Raw genomic sequence first — 25,252 nt, forward strand, 5'->3', positions numbered from 1 at the left:
TTAACTGGTATTTGAAATCGTTGTGCCTTGCTTTATTCCTATAAAATAGGAAAGGGAATAGGATGGATGGGAAAGAAGCAGATCAACTGATCTGACACCCATCTACACCCCAAGGTGAGGCCATTTCCTGATTTCTTCTTTCCGACAGTGCTATTCACTTGTGCCAACAGATCCCCGTTTTCAGACAGGAGAATTCTGCTACAGGAAACGAGAAGTAAACTTTAAAAATAGCCAACGCCCGGAAGAAACGAAGGAAAGGAAGCGATGTCTTTCGTGTCGGAGAGAGTGGAAGCGATCCAAGGACCAAAGGGATTTGGGGAGCCTTTTTCCATCATAGGCAGCAGGTGCTCGCCTAGATGTGGTTATGGCAGCAAAATAAATGACGGATAATTGCTTTTGTGACAACTTGCCAATTAAATTAGACTCAGCAGAATAACATAATGACAATTTGTTATGCTCTGGTGGGCACTAACATACCAATCATAATTAAATGCTATGACTGAAATAGGAGGTAGCTGTACCCAGGAATATATAACCCCAATTCCCACCCTGTGAAACATTATAGGTTTGGGCATGATATTTAATTTCGGGAGGATAATAGCATTAGCGCACAGCACAATGAGCTTGCAGGGATGCGCGGCGGAGGCAGCGCATTGGGGGGGGGGGCTGAGGCGCCGTCAGATCACCTCCCAAATGATCTGCATGTTTGCTCCAGCGCAGCGTGTGCACGAGGGGGTGGCAGAGAAACTCCTCGTCCCCCGCCACTGAAGAAGTATGGCCAGTAGAAGCTGGCTTTCGAAAAACTACCTTGGTGTTTAACATACAGCACGGTAGGTGTTGAGGGAGATGCCATGCCAGAGTTTCAGCCAGCAGCGTGTTAAAGACCCATGAGGTGCCAAACTCCACCGGGGAAGCCGAAAAGGGAGGGGGGGGGAATTAAACGATTAAAATCTCTCCACGTTACGAGCTTCTGTCGCCTTGATTTTAATGAGCTGCCTGCCGTTAAGCTGTCGGGTTAAAAAAAGAAGAAGGTTCATTTAAAAAATAATAATAATACACACATTACAACCCTCCCAGAAGTAAGAAAAGAAGTTTTCAAGGCCCCATCTGTTGTAAGGCATTGTGGGAAATATAACCTCAACGGACATGTGTCAGCCATAACAGCACATAGGAAGTTGATTCAGGTCGCAATCCTATGCTTGTTTAGACGGGGTGGGTAGGGTGGGGGTCCTCTATCTCCCAGCATAGGATTTCACCCTTAGACTAGATAGGACTGTTTGTTCATCAAACCTGAGGACCTTTCGGAGGTCTTGTGGGTTGCATGGTGGGAGGAGCCAATGAGAAAAGGGGTGTGGCCACAGGCAAAAGGTTTAATTTTTATGGATATCATTATTATTTATTGCATTTGTATACCGCCCCATAGCCGAAGCTCTCTGGGTGGTTCACATAGGCCTTAATCTATGCCTGCCTGAGATTTGAGCTCTGTTGGCGAAGCCCTCCACTGTGGGTCACACCACATGTGAAGTAACGTCAGGTGCAAAAGCTACCCACACACCAGACTACCATTTTTGTGCGTACCCTATGACTTTTGAGATTTCACCAGGTAGTATTCACCTACTTTTTTAGACGGAAAAAAGTCCAAGTCCTTGCATGCTGGGAGTTGTAGGGTTTTTTTTATCTAAGCACACAGAGGATTGTGCCCTTAGGGACTAGAAACTTTAAAAGAACGGCTGCCCTCTTATTATTATTGAATTTTACAAGTACTGATGAACAGTGACCAATCCAAATACACCACGCGTGAGGCCATTTCCTTACAATCTTTCTGATCTGTCAGGATCTCTATTTGGTACAAGCAAGCTTATCTGATAAAGTTACCACTCGTCTTCCTAAAAGATCATGCAGTACAGCTCCATGAGTGTCTGAGGTGGTTCTTCTCAATATTTGCAAATTCAATAAATGGATACCATAGTGTAGGAACGTCTGTTGATTATTTGTAAAGTGCTGTAGGAACCTTTCTGGTTGAGCTGAGGAATAAAAATACTCTAAATAAATAGAGGGTAATGTACATAACATCACTTTCTTCGAACTTGTGTTCCAACTGTGCTCTGGTCTGCTTGCACTGGCTGCCTGTATGTTTCCGAGCCCAATTCAAGGTGCTGGTTTTGACCTATAAAGCCTTACACGGCTTGGGACCACAATACCTGACGGAACGCCTCTCCCGACATGAATATACCCGGTCACTACGTTCAACATCTAAGGTCCTCCTCCGTGTGCCTACTCCGAGAGAGGCTCGGAGTGTGGCAACGAGGGACAGGGCCTTTTCGGTGGTGGCCCCCAGACTGTGGAATGATCTCCCTGATGAGGCTCGCCTGGCACCAACGCTGCTATCTTTCCGGCGCTAGGTTAACACTTTCCTCTTTGCCCAGGCATATGGCGGCACATCTTAATCACCCACATGTTTAGGTTTTTTAAAAAAGTTTTTAATGCTTTATGTACGTATGTTCTGTGTTTTAGAATTTTAAATTTTGTATACTCATTTTTATCTTTAGAATTTCTGTAAACCGCCCAGAGAGCCCTGGCTATGGGAGCGGTATACAAGTGCAATAAATAAATAAATAAATAAATAAACTCTGTAACCCAAAAGACTCACCTGACCTGGCACCCCCTTTGAAGCCATTCTGGTGCTGGACAAAGACATACAAAGATATTCCCGAGAGCATTGGCTATTGGGCGGTATAAAAATGAAATAAATGAATTTTAATTGAATGTGTTATTTTTAGCATCCAATTTTATGCTGCTCTCTTATTTGCTGTTGATTTATTTGCAGTTGAGGTTTTATTACACACGGGGTATTTGTTATTGCATTATTGTATTTTTAGAGTTTTTCATAGTCCCCTTGGGAATTTTTTTTTTTTAAAGGGTGAAGTATGACCGTTTTAAAAGAAATATGCTGCATATGCTATAGATTTGTAGGATGAAGAATAAATAGTACAAGTCCAGGCACTTATTGGTTAACAAGGATTTGTAAGTACTTGGCATTACATATTTTCACATTGCTTCCCTGAAGTAAGCCCTGCTGAACTCAGTAGGGCTTACCTCAGAGTAGACGCGTCTCGGTTTGCACTGTTAATTGACTAAACAGTGCAGTGCTAATATATAAACAGCCATATTACGAGATGCCTCGGTCTCCTAGAGGAAGGAAGTGTAAATTATTCCAATTAATGTCTCTATCCCCTAATGACCTATTAGATATCTTACCCCAGACAAATATCTGCTGGTGTGGTGCTTAAAACTGCGGGGAAAAACCGGCAGGAAATCTTTTAGCAATAAAACAGAAGCTAGAAAGCATCTTCCACTCTTTAATTAGAGCTGCCGTTCGCCTCAAAATCTTCCTTAATTCAAATCTTTTCAACAGCAACCCTCCTCCTAAGAGGAATTGGTTCGCTGAAGGATTTGATTGTTTTTATTTTTACATCTTGATCCGATGTCTTCAGCCACAAGATTGGTTTTGTAGTAGGCCCAATCTGATGCATATTTAGACAAGAATTAAGTCCGACAATGCTGGACGTTGTAGGATTTATTTTTGACTGAACATGCATAGGACTGCACCCTAAAGGTTCCAAACGGCTCAAGGTGTATAGAAGAGGTTCTCTGCCGCATCTCTGTATGATTCATTGCTCTAGCCTTGGCTCCTTCCAATTTCCAACAAAGAGTTGCAGAGTTGAGAGCTCTTGTTTAGGGTTCCAGCCAGCCATGCTGGTTCCAGAATATTCCATTTCATTGCTTTCCCTCTGGTTTTCCATATATCGCCTTCCCCCACCCAACAGTCAGCGGGCACTGTGTCAGTATTGAGCATGCTCAGTTCTCAGTAGACCATCTTGAGGGGTCCCTTGGGATTTATTAATAAAGATTTTTTTGCATGTCTGTAAATCTTGGGGCTCCCTCAAACCTGCTTATACACCCTATTGTACGTGGATGATGCCATTTTGGTTACATAAGTGGTTCGCACTTGTACTAATGAGTTCGCTGTTAGTATATAGGACTGATTGATCCCATTACTCCCCATGCAGAGGCAGAATTAGCCACCCTCATGTGGCTGCCTGTCGCAACTCTGCACGGTTCACCACTCTGGTTTTGGCTCCTGCTTATCAGCTTCCACTGAGAGACAAAAGATTCTGCTGCATCTTGGCACTGGGTACAATTCAAGCATTCAAATGCTTCCCAGGGCAGAGAAGCAACAAAATTGCCTGTAGGGTGGCCGCTTTACATGCATCTGTACATATAAGGGAGCATGTGCAAATTCTGAGCAAAAATGTCTTCATAGAATCATAGAATAGTAGAGTTGGAAGGGGCCTATAAGGCCATCAAGTCCAACCCCCTGTTCAATGCAGGAATCCACCCTAAAGCATACCTGAAAGATGGTTGTCCAGTTGCCTCTTGAAGGCCTCTAGTGTGGGAGAGCCCTCCTCTGTTTTGACAGATTGCCCCCACCCACCCCACACAAAAAAGACAGGAAATGCATAATCAAAAAAAGGGGACATGTTTGTTTAACATGTGCACAGGCTCATTTATAGGTATAGATCCAAATTTATAAAGAATTGCTATAATGTAAACAGAGATGCAACACTTCTCGCCTGCCCAAGGACCTCCACTTCCCTTACTCGGCTTCGTCCTTTTTCTTCTGCTGCCCCTTACGCCTGGAATGCTCTTCCAGAACACTTGAGAACTACCAACTCAATCACAGCTTTTAAAACTCAGCTAAAAACTTTTCTTTTCCCTATAGCTTTTAAATATTGAGTTTGTTCTGACTCTATACTGTTAGCCTCACCCTACCCGGTGCCTGTTTACACTTCCCTGTGCCTGTTTGCATTCTCTTTCCCTCCTTACTGTTTACTACAACTTTATTAGATTGTAAGCCTATGCGGCAGGGTCTTGCTATTTACTGTGTAATCTGTACAGCACCATGTACATTGATGGTGCTATATAAATAAATAAATAATAATATAATAATAATAGTAGGAGGACGATAAACAGGTGAACTGCTTAGTGGTAATTGTGGAAAGACAATAATTGCCCTTGCTTGGTCTCCCTTCTATTTGTTCTTTATCTTTAAACTGGACGTAGACCACGGAGCTGGGGATGTGCATTTTGTAAAACCTGTTCCATCGGCGTTTCACGGATTGTCAAGTGCTTTTTGTTCTCTCATCTGCTCACTGACGGAATCAGTCCCCCCCCCCCCCAATTTCATGAATTTGCGCAAATTCGCACTTGCGCAAATCCCCCCAAAATGCACATTTACATGTTTTAGTCTATAGGGGAAAGGTGTATTTTTAGCCAGTGTTTATTTTACATATTTTTCTACAACTAGATCTGCATGAAATTCCAGAAAAAAAATTATTTTGCAGGTCAGATTCATAGAAATCTGAACTCATTTGATTCCATTGCAGGGGTTTCTTCAACATCCAATCAAATACATTGCAGAAAATACTTCTGAAATAGAAGACGCCTTCAAAATAGAAACATCTGGAGATCTGTCCATGTCTGAAATAGAAGAAGCCTTCGAATAAAGGACTACCCTCTCTGAAGTAGGGCACCTGGCTACCTTAATGATCTACTTTTCACTAGAGGCTGCCCACTGCATCTCAGCCTGTCCCTCTTCTGGAGCCTCAGCCATCCGAAATTTGGGAAACGTCTGAGAATTATGGGCTCAAATGAGCACCGTTCGGAGAGGAGGCCGCGTGTGGGTGAGTGGAGAGTTCATTCATGGTCTGAAGTACTAAAATGAGAGGATGTTGTTTTAATGCACCATTGTGCCTGGAGCCATATGGAGGAAACGAGAGTGACCTCTTGCCACCCGCTGTTAACTCGGCTGCCTCGCGATGAGGCTTGCCAGAAGACCGGGAGGGCTGCTGACCTCTGTTCCTTTCGGTTCGCTTTCAGGAAGGAGGAGGTCAGCAATTTAGCCCGCAAAGGTCGACTGGGCGCCCTCGTAATGGGGTGCAGGATCCAAGACATAGACAAAGCCCCGGCTCTTCTCATTAGCAAGACCGGCAACCCTGGGACAAAACACTTCCTTTACACCCAGAGCAAGGGCAGACATTTTGCCTGTCTTCAAAACGCCACGTTTGTTAGGTTGCGAATTTAAGTGAATTAAGACACTCAAACGCACACACAGAGGAGACAAGGATATTTGAGCTCCTTGTTTAGCGCAAGATGAGACAGACCCACTTTATTACATACTATATTAGCTCCCCTTCCCATTACAGGTCCCAAGGGAAGCCCTGTTGTTTTTACTTAAATGGCTTTTTCGATGAAGGATCTCATTATCCAGGGTAGCACCAGACTGGAATTACAATGGGAACCGCCATAAACGCTGCTTCTTGCACTACTACTGTGCAGCACAGGAGCCGTGGGAAGACCCGGCATGACCCTCGGCCAAAACCGGATCCTCTGCGTCAACCTGGTGTCCTCCAGATGTGTCGGACTGCAACTTCCAGCATCTCCCAACCAGCAGATGCACATGACTGAAAGCTGAAGGACAAATAGGGAAGTTGCAGGTGCCCGACGAGGCCCAGGAGTCCGACGGACTCTCCCACATCCACCTCCTGGAACCTGCGGCGCATGCACGGGCCATCCCTTCAAGCACCCGGCAGCCGTCCGCCCTGGTCCAGAGCCTCCACTGTGCGCATAATGGAGACGCTAGAAATCACATATTTTCCCCGTTGCATAAATGACGTCCGTAAAGGCCCCATTTACACAAGAGTAAAGGTGCGAATGACGTGTTCGCGCCTCTGTTCTTGCATAAACGGGACCTTTATGGCAGCCGTTCACACCAAGGGGGAAATGTGCAATCTCTGGAGCCTCCGTTGTTGCGCACAACGGAAGCTTTGGACAAGGGTGGATGGTCTTGCGACGTTGTCAGATGTCCACCAAGCCTCAAAAGAAACTCACACGCTACCACAAGCGGGGAGCAGGTGGGGAGGGGCGAGCGTTCGATGAATCGGACGCAGGTGAGTCCGTCCATCTCTAAGCACAAACGATTCCCTGGATGCACTCCCTAGCTAACCACATGGCCTAAGGTAAGAGTGCATTACATCGGGTACCAGCAACACACGCACCTCCCTTGGGGTTCCCAGATAGCCAGGCCCATTCCCCTCCCGCGACATTGATCATTTGGTAGTTTCCCAGTTTCCCCCCATTCTAAACAGTTGAAATGCCTCTCCTAAGGCTAAGAGCTTTTCTACACAAGCCGGTGAATTGCTGTATCTACTTTCGGTTTCATCGCAGAATTGAGGCCTTGAGCTCTACCCAAAGGGCTTTTTTCCTTTCCTGCTTTTCTGCTACATAACCTCTAGGTGGCACTGTGGTATAGCAAAATACACATGTAGGAAAACACCCTTTCTATCGCTTTCAGAAATAATAATCCACTTTCCCCACTCTAAAACAACAACAACTGGGAAAGTCAAATAGAAACAAGTGAAACTGTAGGGTCAAAGTGCTGTCTAAAGAACCCATAAACAAGTATAAGGTATGAAGAGCACACAATAAATACCTCGTTTAGAAAAGTGCTTAGTTCTTAGCAGGAAGAGCTTTAAGCTAAAATGCTGGTATTTTAGGCTTACCCTTTTTGCCTTTGGTCCTGAATGTGCCTCTGCCCCCAAACATCTTTGATACTGGATTCGGCCTTCAGACTGAAAGATGTTCTGCACCACTGCCTTAAAGCCACGAATAGACCTTCAGAGTGTGCTCACATTACGCTTTCCCCTGCCACCTGCAAGTCCTGCAGGCCAACGACATGCTAGGCAGGATGGAGGAAACTTGGTGTGTGTTTGTTTAAAATATCTGTGTCCCACTCCTCAGCCACAAAAGGTCCCTGGACCAGTTTGCATGCAATCAGGAAAACAAGGCAGTCACTGCCTGCAGGCTTACGATCTAAAAAGACACGACACACGAGGAAATAGGGATGGGGAGGGAAGAGGAAGGAAAAGAAGAAGTCTTTTTTCAGTAGGGATGGGGGAATGACCCTGCTTCCCCTATCTGGGCTTGCTCCTCCTCTTCACCATTGCAACCTGCTTGTTCACTCGCCTCTCACTCTGGTCCAGACAACAATAGTGAGGAGCAGGAGGTGCCACGGACTCCTTGCTCACTGGCCCACTGCCTGTCAAGAAAGCAAGTGGGAGCAATGATGAGAAAGAAGGGGGGAGGAGCTAGAGCAGTTGGTAATAAGAAGGTAGACTCACTGAGGGAGGGGGCTCATGGAGGGCGCCTTGCCCAGGCCCGCCCGAACGCTAGAGCTGGCACTGATCAGACTAAAGGCCTATTTAGCCCATCATCCCATTCCCCGCACTTGCCAGGCACATGTCTATGGGAAGCCCACAGGTAGGACATGAGCGCAATAGCACCCAACCGCTCATGTTCAGCAGAAATGTGTCTACAGAGCCCTATGAGGAGAGACTGAAAGAGCTGGGCCTGTTTAGCCTGGAGAAGAGAAGACGGAGGGGAGACATGAGAGCACTCTTCACGTCCTTGAAATGTTATCACACAGTTGTCTCTTCTCGATCCTCCCAGAGTGCAGGACACGGAATAACGGGCTCAAGTTAAAGGAAGCCAGATTCCAGCTGGACAGCAGGAAAAACTTCCTGACTGTTAGAGCAGTACGACAATGGAATCATTACCTAGGGAGGTGGTGGGGTCTCCCACACTAGAGGCCTTCAAGAGGCAGCTGGACAACCATCTGTCAGGGATGCTGTAGGGTGGATTCCTGCACAGAGCAGGGGGTTGGACTCGATAGCCTTATAGGCCCCGTCCAACTCTACTATTCTATGATTCTTGCCTCTGATACAGGAGGTAATATATCTAGGAGCCATTGAAAGCCTTACCCTCCACGAATCCGTCCAAGCCCCCTTTAAATATGATGACCATCTCAATTAAAGAGCATTAAAGTGCAATTCCGTCCATGTTAAGACAGACAGAAATCCTACAACTCGAGTTGCCGGACTTTCGTCGGTCAAAACCCTTTGCAATCCTATCCCTTCTCTGACGTTAAGTCCCATGGAGTTGGATGGGACTTACTCCTAGATTCAGATTGCAGCCGTAGAAAACAAACATAAACGTAGCGTGGGTTTGCTGAAAAGACGTTGCTACCCGAAAACATGCATCTATAACAAAGGAAGGGAGAGGAAAGATCAAGCTGGCATGGGAAACCTTGCAGTGCCACCAAGTGGAAGAAAGCTGAAGGGGTTTTGCCAGCGCTTCTGCCCTTCCAGTCGTGACATTTGCAAAAGCAATCAATATCTCATTATTGACTATAATCACTAGCCAGTGGTTTGGATTTTTGTGGAAACGAGAAACAGACTCACACTTCTTCTTTTTTTTTTTTTTGTCCGCCTGTGAATTAGGCAGACACAGTGTCCTAAAAAGCCGAAAATCATTACTGGCAGGAATGTTATGCAGATTAAAAACACCAATACCACAAAACACAAGGTTAGAGCAATTGAAGGAGTATCTTTTTCATCATAAGCTAAAGAGGGAAAGGAGTTTCTAAAAAGAATGCGCGCGCGCACGCACGCACACATGCAAAACCACAAGTCTAAAAGCCTCCGCTGAAGCTGATAACCTTTTGCTAACTGCTGGAAGGTAAATGCTTGATAAATAAGTAAATAGGTCACCCTTGGAGGGGGTTGCTTACAACCTTTTAATTAAAATACTCCAGCTTCTGTAAGGTCACAATGAATGACAGAGTCCGGAGTACAAAGAACTCTTCCAAGGTAGAGAACTCAACTCACGGCATTTCTTTAGCAGGCTCCCTTTCCATTCTTACAGCAAGAAGGATACCTGCCTATTCCACGGTTCATTCAAAAGCTGAACCCCCAACCCTTTTTTCCAGCTGATTGAAAGTAATGGAGACCAAGCTGCTATTCTGCTAATGTGTTCTTTGGTAGGGAAGTCAACCAACTTGGATTCCAACAAGCTGTTTCTTAACTCTGGAAGCCACATTTAAAATTAAAGGGATGGCCAGGGGTGGGTGGGGGCGAGCAGCCATTCCGTGTGCCCCCCGCCCCATCTTTGCCACCACAGAACGGCCAACAACAAAATACCTTCAGCAGCGGCAAGGCCAACTCATTTTGCCTGACCGCTCGCTTAGGCATTTCAAATCTTTCCAGTTAATTGGGCCACCTTACGAAGCGACACGGAACGCCCTCACGCTGCTCTCCCCGTTGGCAGCGGGCCGGATGGCTGCTGCTCCACTGGCCGGGTGGCACCGCGTCAAGCCAAGCCACAAGCCGAGAGCCGCCAGCTCTGAGTTCGGGCTAGCCGACTTCCGTGGGACTTTCCTTCTAAGTCGGTTTCAGGTTCGGGGGCAAGCGTTCCATGAGCAGCGTTCTCGCCAGTCCAACTGTTGAAGAAAAAGATGGGGCAGGGAGCTTCTTTTTTTAATGCTGGGGCACAGGACCTTACACCCGGGGGTTCCTGTGCTGCAGATCCCCCCTCCCCCTGTCCAGGGGTCTCCGTGTTGCCGGGGGGGGGCCTCCCTCCTAGGAGTTCCCATGCTGCGGGTCCCCCACCCTCCCAGGGGTTCCTGTGTTGTGGGGGGGCGTCCGCCCAGGGGTTCCCGTGTTGCAGGGGGGCCACTCGCCCAGTTTCCTGTGCTGCAGGTTCCCCCCTCCAGCTATACACCTTCCCTATACCCCAACCCTAGAATCATAGAATAGCAGAGTTGGAAGGGGCCTACAAGGCCATTGAGTCCAACCCCCTGCTCAATGCAGGAATCCCCCTTGAGACCCACAATGGAAGAAAGGGGGGAGGCATGAAGAAACCAAGAACGAGGCCACAACCACAGGTGTTTCCCCCAACCACCATTTGGAGATTTTCCGGCATTCATGCTATTCCCCCCCCCCCCCCACCTTCTAGAAGGTTGAAATGTCTCTGGCAGTTTCGGGCGCAAACTTAGACAGGAAAAAAAAAAAAAGTCTGACAATTCCCAGCTTGGCTGGCTGGGAAATGTCAGACTTTTTTTCTGTCTAAACTTGCATAGGATTGTGCTCTTAAGTGAAAATACGCTGGTATTTTGGTTCGGCTCCTTTTGTCCTCAGGCCCACGTATCACTATGCGAGTCTCGAAAGCGTCCCTGAAATAGAATCTTACCTTCAGGATGAAAAGAGTTTCAATCCCCTGCCTTAATGCCGCCATCTGGGCAATACGTACAAATCAAGGTGACTCTCTGTGAACAGCCCACAAACTATAGGACTTCTCTTTCGCTGAAGGTTTACTAAGATGACACATCTCCAGAAGGCACGGTAAGGCTTTTCCATTTGGCAGGTTTTAAGACAGCCTCCCTCAACCTGGGGCGCTCCAGATGTGTTGGACTGCACCTCCCAGAATGCCCCAGCCAGCCGAGCTGGCTGGGGCATTCTGGGAGTTGTAGTCCAACACATCTGGAGCGCCCCAAGTTGAGGAAGGCTGTTTTAAGACAACAGGGAATTGCTGTCCACACTTCGAATACTGTGTACAGTTCTGGCCACCACACCTAAAAAAAGATATTGTAGAGCTGGGAAAAGTGCAGAAAAGGGCAAGAAAAATGATGAAGGGGCTGGAGCATCTCCCCTAAGAGGGAAGGTGACAACAGCTGGGATTGTTTAGCTTGGAGACAAGGAGGCTAAGGGGAGACAGGATAGAAGTGGACAAAATCATGCATGGGGTGGAGAATGTGGAGAGGGAGACATTTTATTCCCTCTCTCACAATAAGAGAACCCAAGGTCATCCCATGAAGCTGACTGATGGGAGATTCAGGACAGATCAAAAGAAGTACTTCTTCACACAGTGCATAGTTATAGCATGGAATTCACTTCCACAAGATGCAGTAATGTCCACAAATTTGAACGGCTTTAAAAAGGGGATGGATAAATTCCTGGAGGAGGAGAAGGCTATCCCTGGTTACTCGTCCTGATGTTTATATACTACCTCCAGCATCCGAGGCAGGAAGCCTATATACACAAGTTGCTGGGGAACATGGGTGGGAGAGGACTGTTGCATGTGGGTCCTGCTTGTGGGTCCCTGGTCCACAGCTGGTTGGCCACTGTGTGGACAGAGTGCTGGACAAGATGGACCCTTGGTCTGATCCAGCAGGGCTCTTCATATGTTCTTAAGGAGTTGTTCATGCATTTGCTACTAAGACAGCCTTTTCTCTCATGGCACCCTGGTTACTGAATGAGCTTCCCAGAGAGGTTCTCCTGTCGCCTACATTGTGCTCTTCCTGGTTTTAGACCTCAACTCCAAGAAGCCTAAGCTAATATAGCTAACGATCAGGAGTGCTGGGAATGACAAAGGTGAACTCAGTACCCAACTGTAGTTGCTGTACTGCCGATGCAGCTGGATTTTCAAGTTATTGTAAGAGCCACGTCTTCACAAGAGGCTAGCTTGAGAGATCTCCCACTGAGCTTTATGGCTGGGTGAGGAATTGGACTCGGTCTATCTTGGGTCACTCAGCCCCTACAGAATCATAGAATCATAGAATAGGCCACCTACAAGGCCATCGAGTCCAACCCCCTGCTCGATGCAGGAATCCACCCTGAAGCATCCCTGACAGATTTTTATTTCATGTTGGTAAACTGCAGAGGGGGGAAAATGGTGTATCCCTTTAAAATAAAGACATGTATGAATCTCTGAGGTCACAATCAGGCTTACACAACAATGCTCTGAAGTCCAGCTGAATTGCCAGTTGCTCCTTTTCATTTCAAAATGCTCTTGGGTCAGTTGGGGAGTAGAGTGGACTACGGAGATCATTGCTATTCAAGGACCTGGGCAACACCAGGTAGGTTAATAGAATAGTAGAGTTGGAAGGGGCCTACAAGGCCATTGAGTCCAACTCCCTGCTCAATGCAGGAATCCACTCTAAAGCATACCTGACAGATGGTTGTCCAGCTGCCTCTTGAATGCCTCTAGTGTGGGAGAGCCCACAACCTCCCTAGGTAACTGATTCCACCGTCGCACTGCTCTAACAGTCAGGAAGTTTTTCCTGATGTCCAGTCGGAATATGGCTTCCTTTAACTTGAGTCCTGGATGGACCTTTGGTCTGATCCAGCAGGGCTCTTCATATGTTCTTAAGGAGTTGTTCATGCATTTGCTACTAAGATGGCCTTTTCTCTCATGGCACCCTGGTTACTGAATGAGCTTCCCAGAGAGGTTCTCCTGTCGCCTACATTGTGCTCTTCCTGGTTTTAGACCTCAACTCCAAGAAGCCTAAGCTAATATAGCTAGCAAGCAGGAGTACTAGGAATGACAAAGGTGAACTCAGTACCCAATTGTAGTTGCTGTACTGGCGATGCAGCTGGATTTTCAAGTTATTGTAAGAGCCACATCTTCACAAGAGGCTAGCTTGAGAGATCTCCCACCGAGCTTTATGGCTGCGTGAGGAATTGGACTCGGTCTATCTTGTGTCACTCAGCCCCTACAGAACCATCAGCTCCACCCATATTAGACGTCTGCAAGGGAGGAAGAACATCAAAAGAGCTGGACGTGAACCAAACTTCAGACTGAGTCCTTGCTATAGTCTGCTCATGGCCCCTATTCTGTATGTAACTACTCAGAAGGAAGCCCCATTCAGTTCAGTAGGACTAACTCCCGAGTAAGTGTGTACAGGATTGCAGCCTCAGTGATTAGACTATTCGATTTCCTCCATCACTGAAAGATCTCAAGGAAGTTTTTAATGATTGAATTCATCATTTTAAACACCAACTGTAGTATGTCGGATTGCCTCCCAAAGCATGTCCCAAGTAGACAGTCCTCATGGCCTTCCTACAGCACGCCATTATTCATAACCATGGGAAATATGAGGTGGGCGGAGCTTTGGTGACCATTTGTTTTGCACGGTCTCTCCTTCAGCGGCACGTCGCAGCGCTTTAAAACTAAGGCTGAGAAACGCAGAGTCCTTCAGGGCGTCGAGGGGCCTCCCGCTGGCTCTTCTGTGGACTCGGGCTTCTGTTCTGGCACGGGGTCAAGCATCTCCTGCAACATGCTTTGGAGCCTCGTTTGCAATGCAGGCTTGGCTTCCAGGTGAGCCTCCTGGGTTACCTGTAGGACAGAAACAGGTGAGGGGCACGGCCCACAAGAGTACAACCAAGGGGGGGCTTTGCCAGCTCCACGTCAGCAGTTCTCATCCCGTACAAGGTTGCTAGAGCAAACCTCCCACTCCCTCGCGTGCCCCACGGGCAGCCCAGCTGGAGCCGATTCCTGACAAGACGCTGTTCACGCAATCTGAATTACCATCCCGGTGGAGGGGGTTTCACCCCCGCGGCAGTCCTGATCCGGATCGGGAGCTCCGGTTCCGCTCTTTGTGCCAAGGGGGATGCATTTCTTCCAATGCAAGAGCAGGTGTGAGCCACCCACCCTCGATCCTTTTCAGGACCACAGCAGGAAACAGAGGCGGCCTACAGCCCTCTAACTGCCCTGGACGCTGACCCAGATAGGGGGCAGAGGGAGACACACTCCTGCCATTTACTTTGAAGCAGCTCTTCACCCAACCGCTGGTTGGATGAAGGGCCCTTGGCCCACAGGCCAACCTAAAGCCAAATACTGAGACATCAGCATTGAGCAGGGGGTTGGACTCAATGGCCTTAAAGGCCCCTTCCAACTCTACTATTCTATGATTCTATGTATTGGTAACATTTACATACTGCTGAGTTGGAGCCAAGCCAAAAAGAACGCACATCGCAGCCACATTAATTGTCATAAGCTGGGTTAGGCCAAGCACAGAGTAGTGGAGAATTGATTCCCTCCCTCCTTGTACATTTTTATGCTAAATTCAATGCCACACATACAGGTGAAATCCAAAGGATTAAAGGATGAGAAGAGAAGCTAAAGAAAATTAACACACTATAGTCTCACCAATGCTTTAAAAACAAAGACAATGTAAACGCGACCGAATCCATTTCACAGAATACGTAACAAGCAGACTGATCCTATCCTGCGTGTTTACTCGGAAGCAAGTCTGACTGGTTTCAATGGCACTTGCTCCCAAGAAAGCATGCGCAGGATTGGAGCATGGCACTATTAAAGAGTCAATGTTACTTTGTCATTACTTTCTACTCACATCAGGGCTATTTCAAGGATTATGGAGAAAGTTTATTCTTCAACCTAAAGCCTCATTATTGATCGGCTTACACGGGAAGATAATTAATCTGATCTCGTCACTTTTAGGCAATACCAACTCCGGTATTAACTCAAACACACGCTAATGAAGCTCTGCTGAGAATACCATCTTATGTGGAAGTTAAACCTGTCTCCATATATTTATTTACTGCATTTTACCCCTCTTTTCAGACAATTATTGTCTCCCAAAGTAGCTCATTAAAAAGAGAGAGAGAGAGAGGTCCTTATTTCAATCTTACAAACTGAAATGCAAGACACACAAGGGAAGGGGAGTTGAAGAGAAAGGAAGAGGAGGGGTCGGCGTTTTAAAGCCCAGAACAAGATGGTGCACTATGAGTGGACATCTGAAGGCACTTTGGAACAGGCCAATCTACCCTTGAACAGCAATTGGTGGCTGGATTGGATTTGGTTTCAGAAGAATGGCAAGGAGTCAGGTATGAACTTGCAGAGTCATTCGCAGCACAGGTACACTTATTTGGTAGAGCAGTTGGCAACTATAAGGAAGTTAGAGTTGGTTTTCATAGCTTTCATAATTTTCATACAGTCTTTTGAAAGGCCGTATTCTCCCTTATGAGCCTGCCCGTGCTTTGAGATCTTCTAGAGAAGCCCTTCTTTCAGTCCCACCTTCTTCACAGGCGCGCTTGGTGGGAACACGGGAGAGGGCCTTCTCGGTGGCCGCTCCAGTGCTTTGGAACTTTCTTCCTGGGGAAGCTAGACTGGCTCCCTCCTTGATGGGCTTTCGGAAGCAGGCAAGAACTTCTTTGTTCCGGCAGGCCTTTGGAGAATAATCTGGTCCTCCATCTATGTTAATGACTTATAATTTTGTTGTGTATTTTAATTTTGTTTGTTTTGTACATTTCTTTTCCTAGGTTTTACAATGTATGTTTTAAACTTTGTAAGGCCGCCTTGAGGCCCAGTATTGGGCAAAAGGTGGGATACAAATAAATATAATAATAATAATAACAGCTGTACTCCGATAGAGCGGTCAGTGTTTTTTGCTGCTAGCAAAAGTTAGATAGCGCGCAGTTGCAGTTTGTACTTTCCTTACGGTAAGAATGCTCCTTTGCCTGCTGCGAGAAACTTTCGTTCCTCCCAAGAAATTAAGCCCCCGCTTTCTCCTCCATGGTGAAGGGAGGGACGCGTGTGCATGTCTTCTGACCATCTTTAACTCAGTGTCAGGGTCCTGGGCAGACTGGCCTGCTACCTGTTCTCGTCGGAGGGAGGGAAACAGCCCCCGGGATGATGCCCATTGCATCCAGGGAACTGATGCAACATCAACAGAGGGGATTGTGATCTACCAATTCAGAGGCGTGTGTAAGCTTTTCTTCGCTTTTATTATCTGCATCCGTGTTCTATCAACATGATTCATACCGAATCGCTTTAGTGTGGGTCCTGGCTGGATCCAGCCCCAGTAGCTTTTTTCCTTTTACCGATGGATGGGGCCAAAGCATTCATCCCCCTTACCTCCACAGTCCCAGGGCGACAGGCAGTTCGGGTCAAATGTCCTTTTGGGCAGAGAGAGGGGCAAGTGAACTCCCTGCACATGCTTCTTCTCTGGCCACTGAATGGGCCAGCCTGGCCTCCCACTCGGCTCGACGTTAATCCTGGGAAGCAGAAGGTGCGGCCTCCCATTGGCTCTACACCTCCTGGCTGATGGCCCGCCGGAGTGTGCTTCATGGATACAGGGCCTTTCTACTGTAGCCCCAGGACACCATAATGCTGTCCTATGGGAGGCTCACATAGCTCTTTGTCATCTTTCTAGAGACCTCCCTTTTCTATGCTGTTGAACGTTTTGAGTCTGCTTACACACTTTCTTCTCCTCTGCTGTTTATTGTATCTTTGGTTTAACTGCCCTCTGGCGTTTGCTTTAGGACGCCTTGTGTTTGGATTGTGTTGATTAACCCCGTCCAATGTCTTCTCGCCCAATGGTAGAGCTGCCTTCTCCAACCTGGAGCCCTCCAGATGTGTTGAACTGCAACTCCCATCATGCCCAGCCAGCTGCAGTCCTACACATCTGCAGAGTACCAGGACGAGGGAGAAACTTTTCATAATACTTACGTCCCCCATTGCTTTCCTTCGCAGGATAAGTCCCTCGGCCAGGAGAGCTTTCCCCGTTTCCTCAAACAGTCTGTCATCATCCATTTCTCCCTGCTTCTGCAGCTCGTGGTATTTCTCAACAAACCTGGAATTCAAGATACCCGTGAACCGCCAACAAGGGAAACCATGACGCCCATTCCATGAACCCAAGGGATGGCGGAGGGAATCCTCAAGTCAGAGTTTGTTCACTTACCTTTGGCAGGTGGATTTAAAGTTTAATCTGGACAGCTCAAAGGCTCTTGGGCCATTTCCATAAGCTTCATAAAATTTCCTAATGAGCAAGATAAGAAGTTTCAGCTTGGGAATGATCCATATGTCAAAAAGGTTTTTGGAGACACTAACAAAACAGTAAAGGCACTTTCCTTCCTCAGAACCTGAACTCCAAAATAAAGGCAAAATCTTGGCCTAGACAGATAAAAACCCTGTTATACCTTAGAGGTGGCCAATTCCTCATTTCCTGCTGCTGTCTCCAGGACCAACCAAGACAAAGCCCTCCCCCCACCCCCGGGACTTCAGAAAGGGCCAACAGCTCAGTGGTAGAGCACACGCCCCTTATTCAAGAGGTTCAAAGTTCGAACCCCACCCCAGCTTTGCAAAAAAAAAAAAATCCCCTTTTTTATTGTGAATATTAACCAAAAAGAAAATTGTGAAAAACGAAAACGAAGCATATATAGGAATATAATCATTTTCCATCAGGTATACCATTCTTTTTTAAAAAGTGTGTGTGGGTGGGAGGAGAGTTATGCATAGGTTTCAAGAAAAGCAGACTATGCGACCATGTATTTATCCACTCGCAAGTTGTGCCTATATAACACCCGTTCAAATGTTGATAACGTTAAGCCCTCAATCCACTGCATTATGGGAGGTGAGCATTTGTTCTTCCAACATGATACCCTATTTCTTTGATTCTAAGACGCACTTTTTTCCCCATATAAACTTCTCTAAAAATGGGGTGCATCTTAGAATCGCGGGTGTGTCTTAGGGGTTTTTTTTTTCTGTTGGTGGTACTGAAATTAGTGTGCGTCTTACAATCGATGGCGTCTTACAATCGAAGAAATACGGTAGTATAAGTCTTTTAGCTGTCGTAAGGGCTCTGGGAACCCATTTGCGTTGACCATGTGTCAACTTCCAAGAAGCCGGTAGGTAGTTTAGGAGGACATGCACAATTTTAAAAAATTCAGACAATGAGGCTGAGAACAGCCACTACAGCCTGAAATCTTGAAGAGTCGTTATTATTATTATTATTATTATTATTATTATTTACAATATTTATATACCGCTCCCCACTGAAAATTCCGGAGTGGTGTACAAGATAAAATGAAAATAAAAACAGAATAAAACACTTAAAACAGATTTTGAAAGAAGCAAATACAGTGACTCATGGCTGGATATTAAGGAAAGGCTTCCTGGAATAATGATGTTTTCAGGAGGCGCCAAAAGGAGTACAAAGTTGGTGCCTGCCTGACCTCCAGAGGCAGGGAATTCCACAGGAGGGGAGCCACCACGCCGAAGGCTCTTCCCGTGGTGGACTCCAATCAGAGGATGGAACTATGTGGGACCACCAGGAGCAGACCCTCGGATGACCTCAGTGACCAGGCAGGTTGGTAGGGGGGAAGGCGCCCTCTCAGGTATCCTGGTCCCAAGTTGTTTAGGGCTTTGTACACAAGTACAAGAACCTTAAACCTGGACATTATGACATATTTGTCATGTCCTTCCTCAAAGGAGCTTTTCCCCTCTCCCCTATTTTATCCTCCCCAAAACTATGTGAGGCAGGGAAAATACTGACGGCCCAAGGTCACCCAGTGACGTTCCTGAGTGTGGAGCTGCATCCACACCACCCTGGTCTTAGTCCACAACTGTAACCGCTGCACCCTACCTGCTTTCAACAGGAGTTGGGGTGGGTAGCCTGCAGCTCTAGCTGCAGCCTCATGCGGACCTCCGCCTAATTTCCAAAGCGTACCAATTGGTTTAGACCACTGGCAAGAGCGATCCGTCTCTTCCCTGGCAGTCCGCTATGTGGGGAGGAAGAGAGCAGAGAGAAAAGGGGTAACCCACCCACTCTTGACCAGCCAGTGGTCTCAATCATGATCAACGCTGAATCAACTTCAACTCAGCACATGTTCCTGAGCATCAACGTGCAAAAATGAGCCCCGTTCCGGGATCCTTGGTAGGTAACCCTGCAAATTATGCAACTGCCTTTCTTGGACAATTTCTCGCAGATTCATGAATGCCATACTTGGTTCTTGTACGAATGAATCATTTACTACGGTCACGGACCAATACAAATGTTTGGACGAAAGGAAGATACAGCTAATTGAGAGGAATTAAATAAAACCAGTACATTTGAAAACGGGGCCAATATAATTTTTCCCTTGGTTGCACTGGAATGAGAAAGAACGCAGCAACCTTCTCAGTGATGTAGGATGAATCATGCGAACATCACCCGCTCTTCCAAATGTCATCCAGGAGGAGCATACTTGGTTATTGACTTCTTCTTTTTTTGTCTCTGTAGGACAATTCTTTAGCTGGCTGGCCTTCGGTGACACAGGTCTAGATGAAATCTACGGCAGATGTGTTTACAAGTTTGTGCTATTAACGTGTCTGGGCAGCAAAACCTACTGCTCCCTTCCTCCTCCAAACACTTGCAGTAGAGTTTTAAACAAATGTGCTTCGATTTCCTGAGCCCTGGCTCATATACAGATGGTGAGCAATCACATCATATATTTATATTCCAGGGATTACTTGGAATTCCTGTGGACATTTCTGTTTGTGGCAGGCATTTGCCCAACAACTCAAACTTATCCAAAAGTGGCTGAAAGCGGCAAATGTTTCTGAGCCAAAAGAGAAGCTTCCTGTACAAGCAATTCTCCTCAAGACGCCATTTCCTCGTACAACCGGGCAGCCGAGGAAGCCACGATTGGCTCAGAATTAAAAAAGGAAGAAAAGAGTCCATCTTTCACTGTTCTTAGTAGCCCACTTTCTCTTGCTTGGAAAGAATGATCTATTTCACACAAGACATGAATAAGTCCACCTGCTACGAGGCTGGCCTGTTACCTATATAGGCCACCAAAACCACCTCCAAACCTTTGAGTTATGGTACCAAACACCCAAGGTTATAAAGGCAATCTTGATGATCCAGGCCTACCCAGTCTAGTGTTTTGTTTCCCGCAGTAGCCCCAAGTACAGCTTGAAGGCAAGAGCTCGCCTGCATTGCTCCTGCAACCCAGTTATTGGAATTCATTGACACATCACCTTGCAACATGGAGGACTGATTTAGTAGCCCCTCAATAGGCCTATCCATGAATTTGCCTAACCCCCTTTTAGGTCTCTCTCAGCTACTGAGCATCACCATATCTTGAGGCCGCACTGGATTCTTTAAATTCATTATGTGCCATCTAAAGGACTTCCTTCTGTCTAGCCTGAACCTATTGCCCATCAACTTCCCTGTATGGCTCCAAGTTGTAGAATTATGAAAGCGAGAGAGAACACTTACGCTCTGATCTCATCCTCCTGGTACAGGATTGTGGGGACTGTGCTTGACGCTTTGCCATATAGTGGACGAGGCTCCCGATAAAGAGGCTCCCTCAACGGAGGGAAAGCGGCATAAACGTCATACCAGATGGGTTTCTTGGCCTCAGACATCACCCCAGAGCGTAACAAGTCCTGTGTCCTGAGGGGTGTGGGGGAGAGGGGAAAACGCAAAGAACAATATTAGCCAAGAATAAAGTTTAAGATATCCTCGAAAAGGTACACGTAGGAAAGTGACCTCATAACAGCCATTACCACAAAAGAAGAGATCCTGAACCGTTGCTCTTTTCCCCCTGCCTATGGAGTAGTCAGAGGTGGGAAGAAAAAAAACCAGACTCATTGTGGGCTAGGGGAAAAAATCTCTCCTCTGAAACAGCAGCCTTACTATTGATTTGCTTGCAATGATATCTATTTGTGCTAATTATCTGGAGTACAAAACCTACATTATGTTCTCCACCTTTGCTACGTCCAAGCAAGTCCCTTTGGGCAAATTATAACAAAGGGTTGTGCACACACGATGCTTTGCTTTTAATGATTTCTTCCCCCCGTCAGCTTTCAAAAACAACATGTGAGAGGCGCAGTAAATTCCCATTCAAGAAGAAAAATTAAGAAGACATACACACATTGTGCTCACTGGATCACAGCCTCTCCATTTCTCTCATATATACTGTTTGTTCTGCTCTTGCTGACTCTAGTTTAATGCTGACTTATCATAGGGTGACCATATGGAAAGGAGGACAGGAATTTAAAGAGAGAATTTCAGCAGGTGTCGTTTGTATGCATGCAGCAGCTGGTGAAATTCCCTCTTCATCACAGCAGTTAAAGCTGCAGGAGCCCTGCCCTCTTTTGTATCTGGTCACGCTAGGCAGGGCTCCTGCAGCTTTAACTGCTGTGATGAAGAGGGAATTTCACCAGCTGCTGCATGCATACAAACGACACCTGCTGAAATTCTCTGTCCAATACAACTGTTAGATACAGGAGCCCTGTACTCCTTTCCAAAGGGTCACCCTATTCCTGCCGTTTATGTTAGAGTGACCCTATGAAAAGGAGGACAGGGCTCCTGTAACTTTAACAGTTGTCTATACAAGGGAATTTCAGCAGGTGTCATTTGTATGCATACAGCACCTGGTGAGAACATCCATATTTAGAGGCAGTATACCTCTAAATACTGGCTACTGCAGAGGCAGGCCACTGCCTTCAAGACTTGGTTGTGGGGGTCCTAGAGACATCTGATTGGCCACTGTAGGAATCAGGATAGCTGGACCTTTGGTCTGAACTTCCAGGGCTCAGGTTTTTTTACTAACTATGGTGGCTAGGAACAGAAGCTCCATGTTCAGAGGCAGTCTATCTTGTAGAACCGGCGAAAAAACGTGGAAGGTTGTTGCCTTCTTTCCCTGTTTGTAAGCTTCCTGGAGAAGCATCTGCTTGTAGGTTTTAGGAAACAGGCCACTTGGTTAGATAGAGAACACCAGCCTTTCCCAAGCTAGGCCCTCCAGATGCGTTTGACTACAACTCCCAGAATCCCTCAGCCAAATGACTGGGGGATTCTGGGAGTTGTATTCCAACACATCGGGAGGGCACCAGGTGGGGAAGACAGAAACAGACCTTTGCTGTAATCCAACCTTCCCCTGCATGAGGCCCTCCAGATGTATTGGACTATGCTGGCTGGGAGATTCTGGGAGTTGTAGTCCAACACATCTGGGGGGGAACCAGGTTGGGGAAGCCTTTGCTCTAGTCCAACCTTAGGCCCTCCAGATGTTTTGGACTACAACTCCCAGTATTCTTGGCCACTGGCCATGGCTGATGGGAACAAGTCCAAAACATCTGGAGGAAACCAGGCTGGGGAAGGCTCTTCCTAGCTTCTTATACCCCACTTCACGTCGAACCAAGAGCCCACCGTTTCAGCTAGCTTCCAGCAGCCCTGCATTTCATTTTTCGCCCCACACAAAGAACTCCACCCCATAGAACCTATGCCCGCGGCATCCCCTGCCCCCAAACTGCGAACGGAAGGCCCATACCGACTGAAGACAGTGCCGAGCTTCTCCAACCGGCTCCCCGCCATGGCGCCCTTGGCCTAAACTAGGCCTCTCTTAGCAACGCAGCGCAAGGCCTAGCAACAGCAGCACCCGGAAGCGGAAGCGCGAAACCTCGCGAGACCGCCGGGGCGCCAACGATGAGTGGCCGAGTAATGCAGTTGCAAACCGAAGCGGGGGAAGAATAGATTACGCAGACAGGCAGAAGCAATCGCTGACAGAATGGTGCTGGCTAAGCAGGGCGTTTCCTCCCTACAGCAGGCTTCGGGTAAAATCCAACATACATCCTATTTAGAGTAGACCCGTTGGAATAAATGGGGCTAACTTAATAAATGACTAACTTAGAACCATAGAATAATAGAGTTGGAAGGGGCCTACAAGGCCATCGAGTCCAACCCCCTGCTCACTTGTCCTATTCATTTTAATGAGTCTACTTTAAGTAAGATTTATGTTGGATTTTACCCATAAAGAATTTTAATTTTTTAAAAGAGCACATGGATAAGACTATTTAGGTTTTCATTTTGAGCTCTGTCCTGCAACCTATTTGCAGGTATTATGACAGCACAATCCTATGCATGTTTACTTAGAAGTAAATCTAGAACATAGTGCAGCATACTGTCCTTTATTTTATTTATCTAAAGTATTTTGAACTCCCCTCTTTAGTCAGAAAGCCTCCCAAGGTGGCTGTAGTTAGACAATCCCCAGCCCTCAAACTTGCAATCTAAGAGACACGACACAAAAGGAAAAAAGGGTGTGGAGGGAGGAGGAAAAAGAACGCTCAGGCACCAGCTCTTACTGATCCTGTCTAAACATTCAGAGAATTACACACCTAATGGCCTTAACCCCTTTAGATGCCCATGTGTATTCAGTTGTGAAGCATACAACTGACATCTCTTCTCGCCTGTGCAAATTCCATGCTTTACATCTGCTTCCACATTCCAAATATGTTAGGGCAAACAACCAGCCCAGCTAAAAAGAGAAATACTCTGGGCATGTGCAATTCTGCACTTTTAAACTGATTTAAATCATAGCACCATCATGATGACGAAAAGGATAGCAGCAATGTAAAGTAAAAATACTAAAACGATCATCTCAAACCATGTACATCCCCAGCCAAGCCAAATTTTAAAACAAAACAAGGAGAAAGGAAGGATGCTATATCTTGTTCATCTGCCTCTCACTCTAGACAACAGAGGTGGTGAGAAAGAGGAGCAGGAGATGCCACATCCTACATGCTCACAGGCCTGTCAAGTAAACAAGTGGGAGTGTCAGAGGTCCTTCTGTGTCCTGGATCCCCCAAGCGACTCCTTAAGGATCTCTGCCTCCTTAAGAGTCCCAGCTTCCTTCTTTTGCCTTCCCTTTCCCAGTAATGTGGGGTTTGGGATGTACACGTGGGGTAATTAGCACAACAGACACTTGAGGTTTAACACAACAGTTTACTAGTATATTAAAACCACCAACTTTCAAGTAAAGGTATTTAATCAACAGAGCCGATACAAAGGCATTAAAAGAAAACAAACATTGCCAAAACGGAAGTCCTTTACCCTAGCTACATTTAGGCTTTTCCAGCTGTTGCTTCCTCATGCTCTCATCCTTTCCTGCTGTCCCTGGCTGACTCGCTCCTCTCTTTTTATACCCTTTCCCCGCAAAACACTGTTTGAACCTTGAAGAAATTAAACTTAATTGGGAAATGAAACTACTCCTCTCAGGGATACCCCCTCCCAAAAGGATAACCCCAGGCCTCTAAGGCTTGGCGTTTTTACTCTGCTTCCGTAGGCCTCAAACCTTCACAGGGAGCCATGATGAGCAGCTAGTGACAATGGTGGTGAGATGTAGACTCACTGAGGGAAGGGGCCCAGCCCATTGGGGGTTTCTTGCCCAAGAGCCCTCCAAAACCTGTACCCAGCATTGTAGCTCCAACATCAGACCACCTGGCTTGTTTTCCTCTAGTTATCTCCAACTCCCCCTTGCATTTCACACTCTGGGTGATAGGGAGGGACACCCAAACTGGGTGTGTTTGGGCCAATACCATTCTTCGGTTAGGTACCATTTCGAAAGCACCAAAGCAAGAAGGAGCAGTGATGCTAGCAACTACCAACGCGCCCTTCCCGTCAGGAAAGCCGATCGAAGGAGGGTGGGGTGGAGAGCCGCTCTACATATCTCGCAACCGAACGCAAATTAAAGTCCTTAAGCTCAGACCATATGGCCAAGCAGAGTGCCCAGATGGCGTCAGGGCCTCAAAGCCTCGGCGAGGCTTCCGTCAGCTTTGATGCCTCGGTATAAACATAAATAGATGTGCACTTTTATGCTGCTTTCACGGCGCACTTTGTGGCAATTATCTCTGTACTGGAAGACACTGTTACTGATGTCAAGGAAGGAAGTGGCTTCCCCCCCACCCTCGGCAGTCTGTTTAATATTTTGCTGAAGCATCCTCGATGCACGTCAGA

General features: G+C 46.8%; 1 protein-coding gene across 1 annotated transcript; it reads right to left on the reverse strand.

Moving 5' to 3' along the window:
* Positions 1-13,677: 13,677 nt before the first annotated feature.
* MRPS23 (mitochondrial ribosomal protein S23) lies at positions 13,678-22,920 on the reverse strand. The gene is made up of 5 exons (XM_063146433.1): positions 22,791-22,920; positions 20,738-20,914; positions 17,438-17,515; positions 17,206-17,329; positions 13,678-14,070 (listed from the first exon to the last, which is right to left on the reverse strand). The coding sequence occupies exons 1-5, from the start codon at positions 22,832-22,834 to the stop codon at positions 13,930-13,932; spliced, it is 564 nt and encodes a 187-aa protein (XP_063002503.1). The 5' UTR covers positions 22,835-22,920; the 3' UTR covers positions 13,678-13,929.
* Positions 22,921-25,252: the final 2,332 nt, after the last annotated feature.

This window comes from Elgaria multicarinata, chromosome 22 (assembly GCF_023053635.1).
Source record: "Elgaria multicarinata webbii isolate HBS135686 ecotype San Diego chromosome 22, rElgMul1.1.pri, whole genome shotgun sequence".
In the NCBI taxonomy this organism is placed as follows: Eukaryota; Metazoa; Chordata; class Lepidosauria; order Squamata; family Anguidae; genus Elgaria; species Elgaria multicarinata.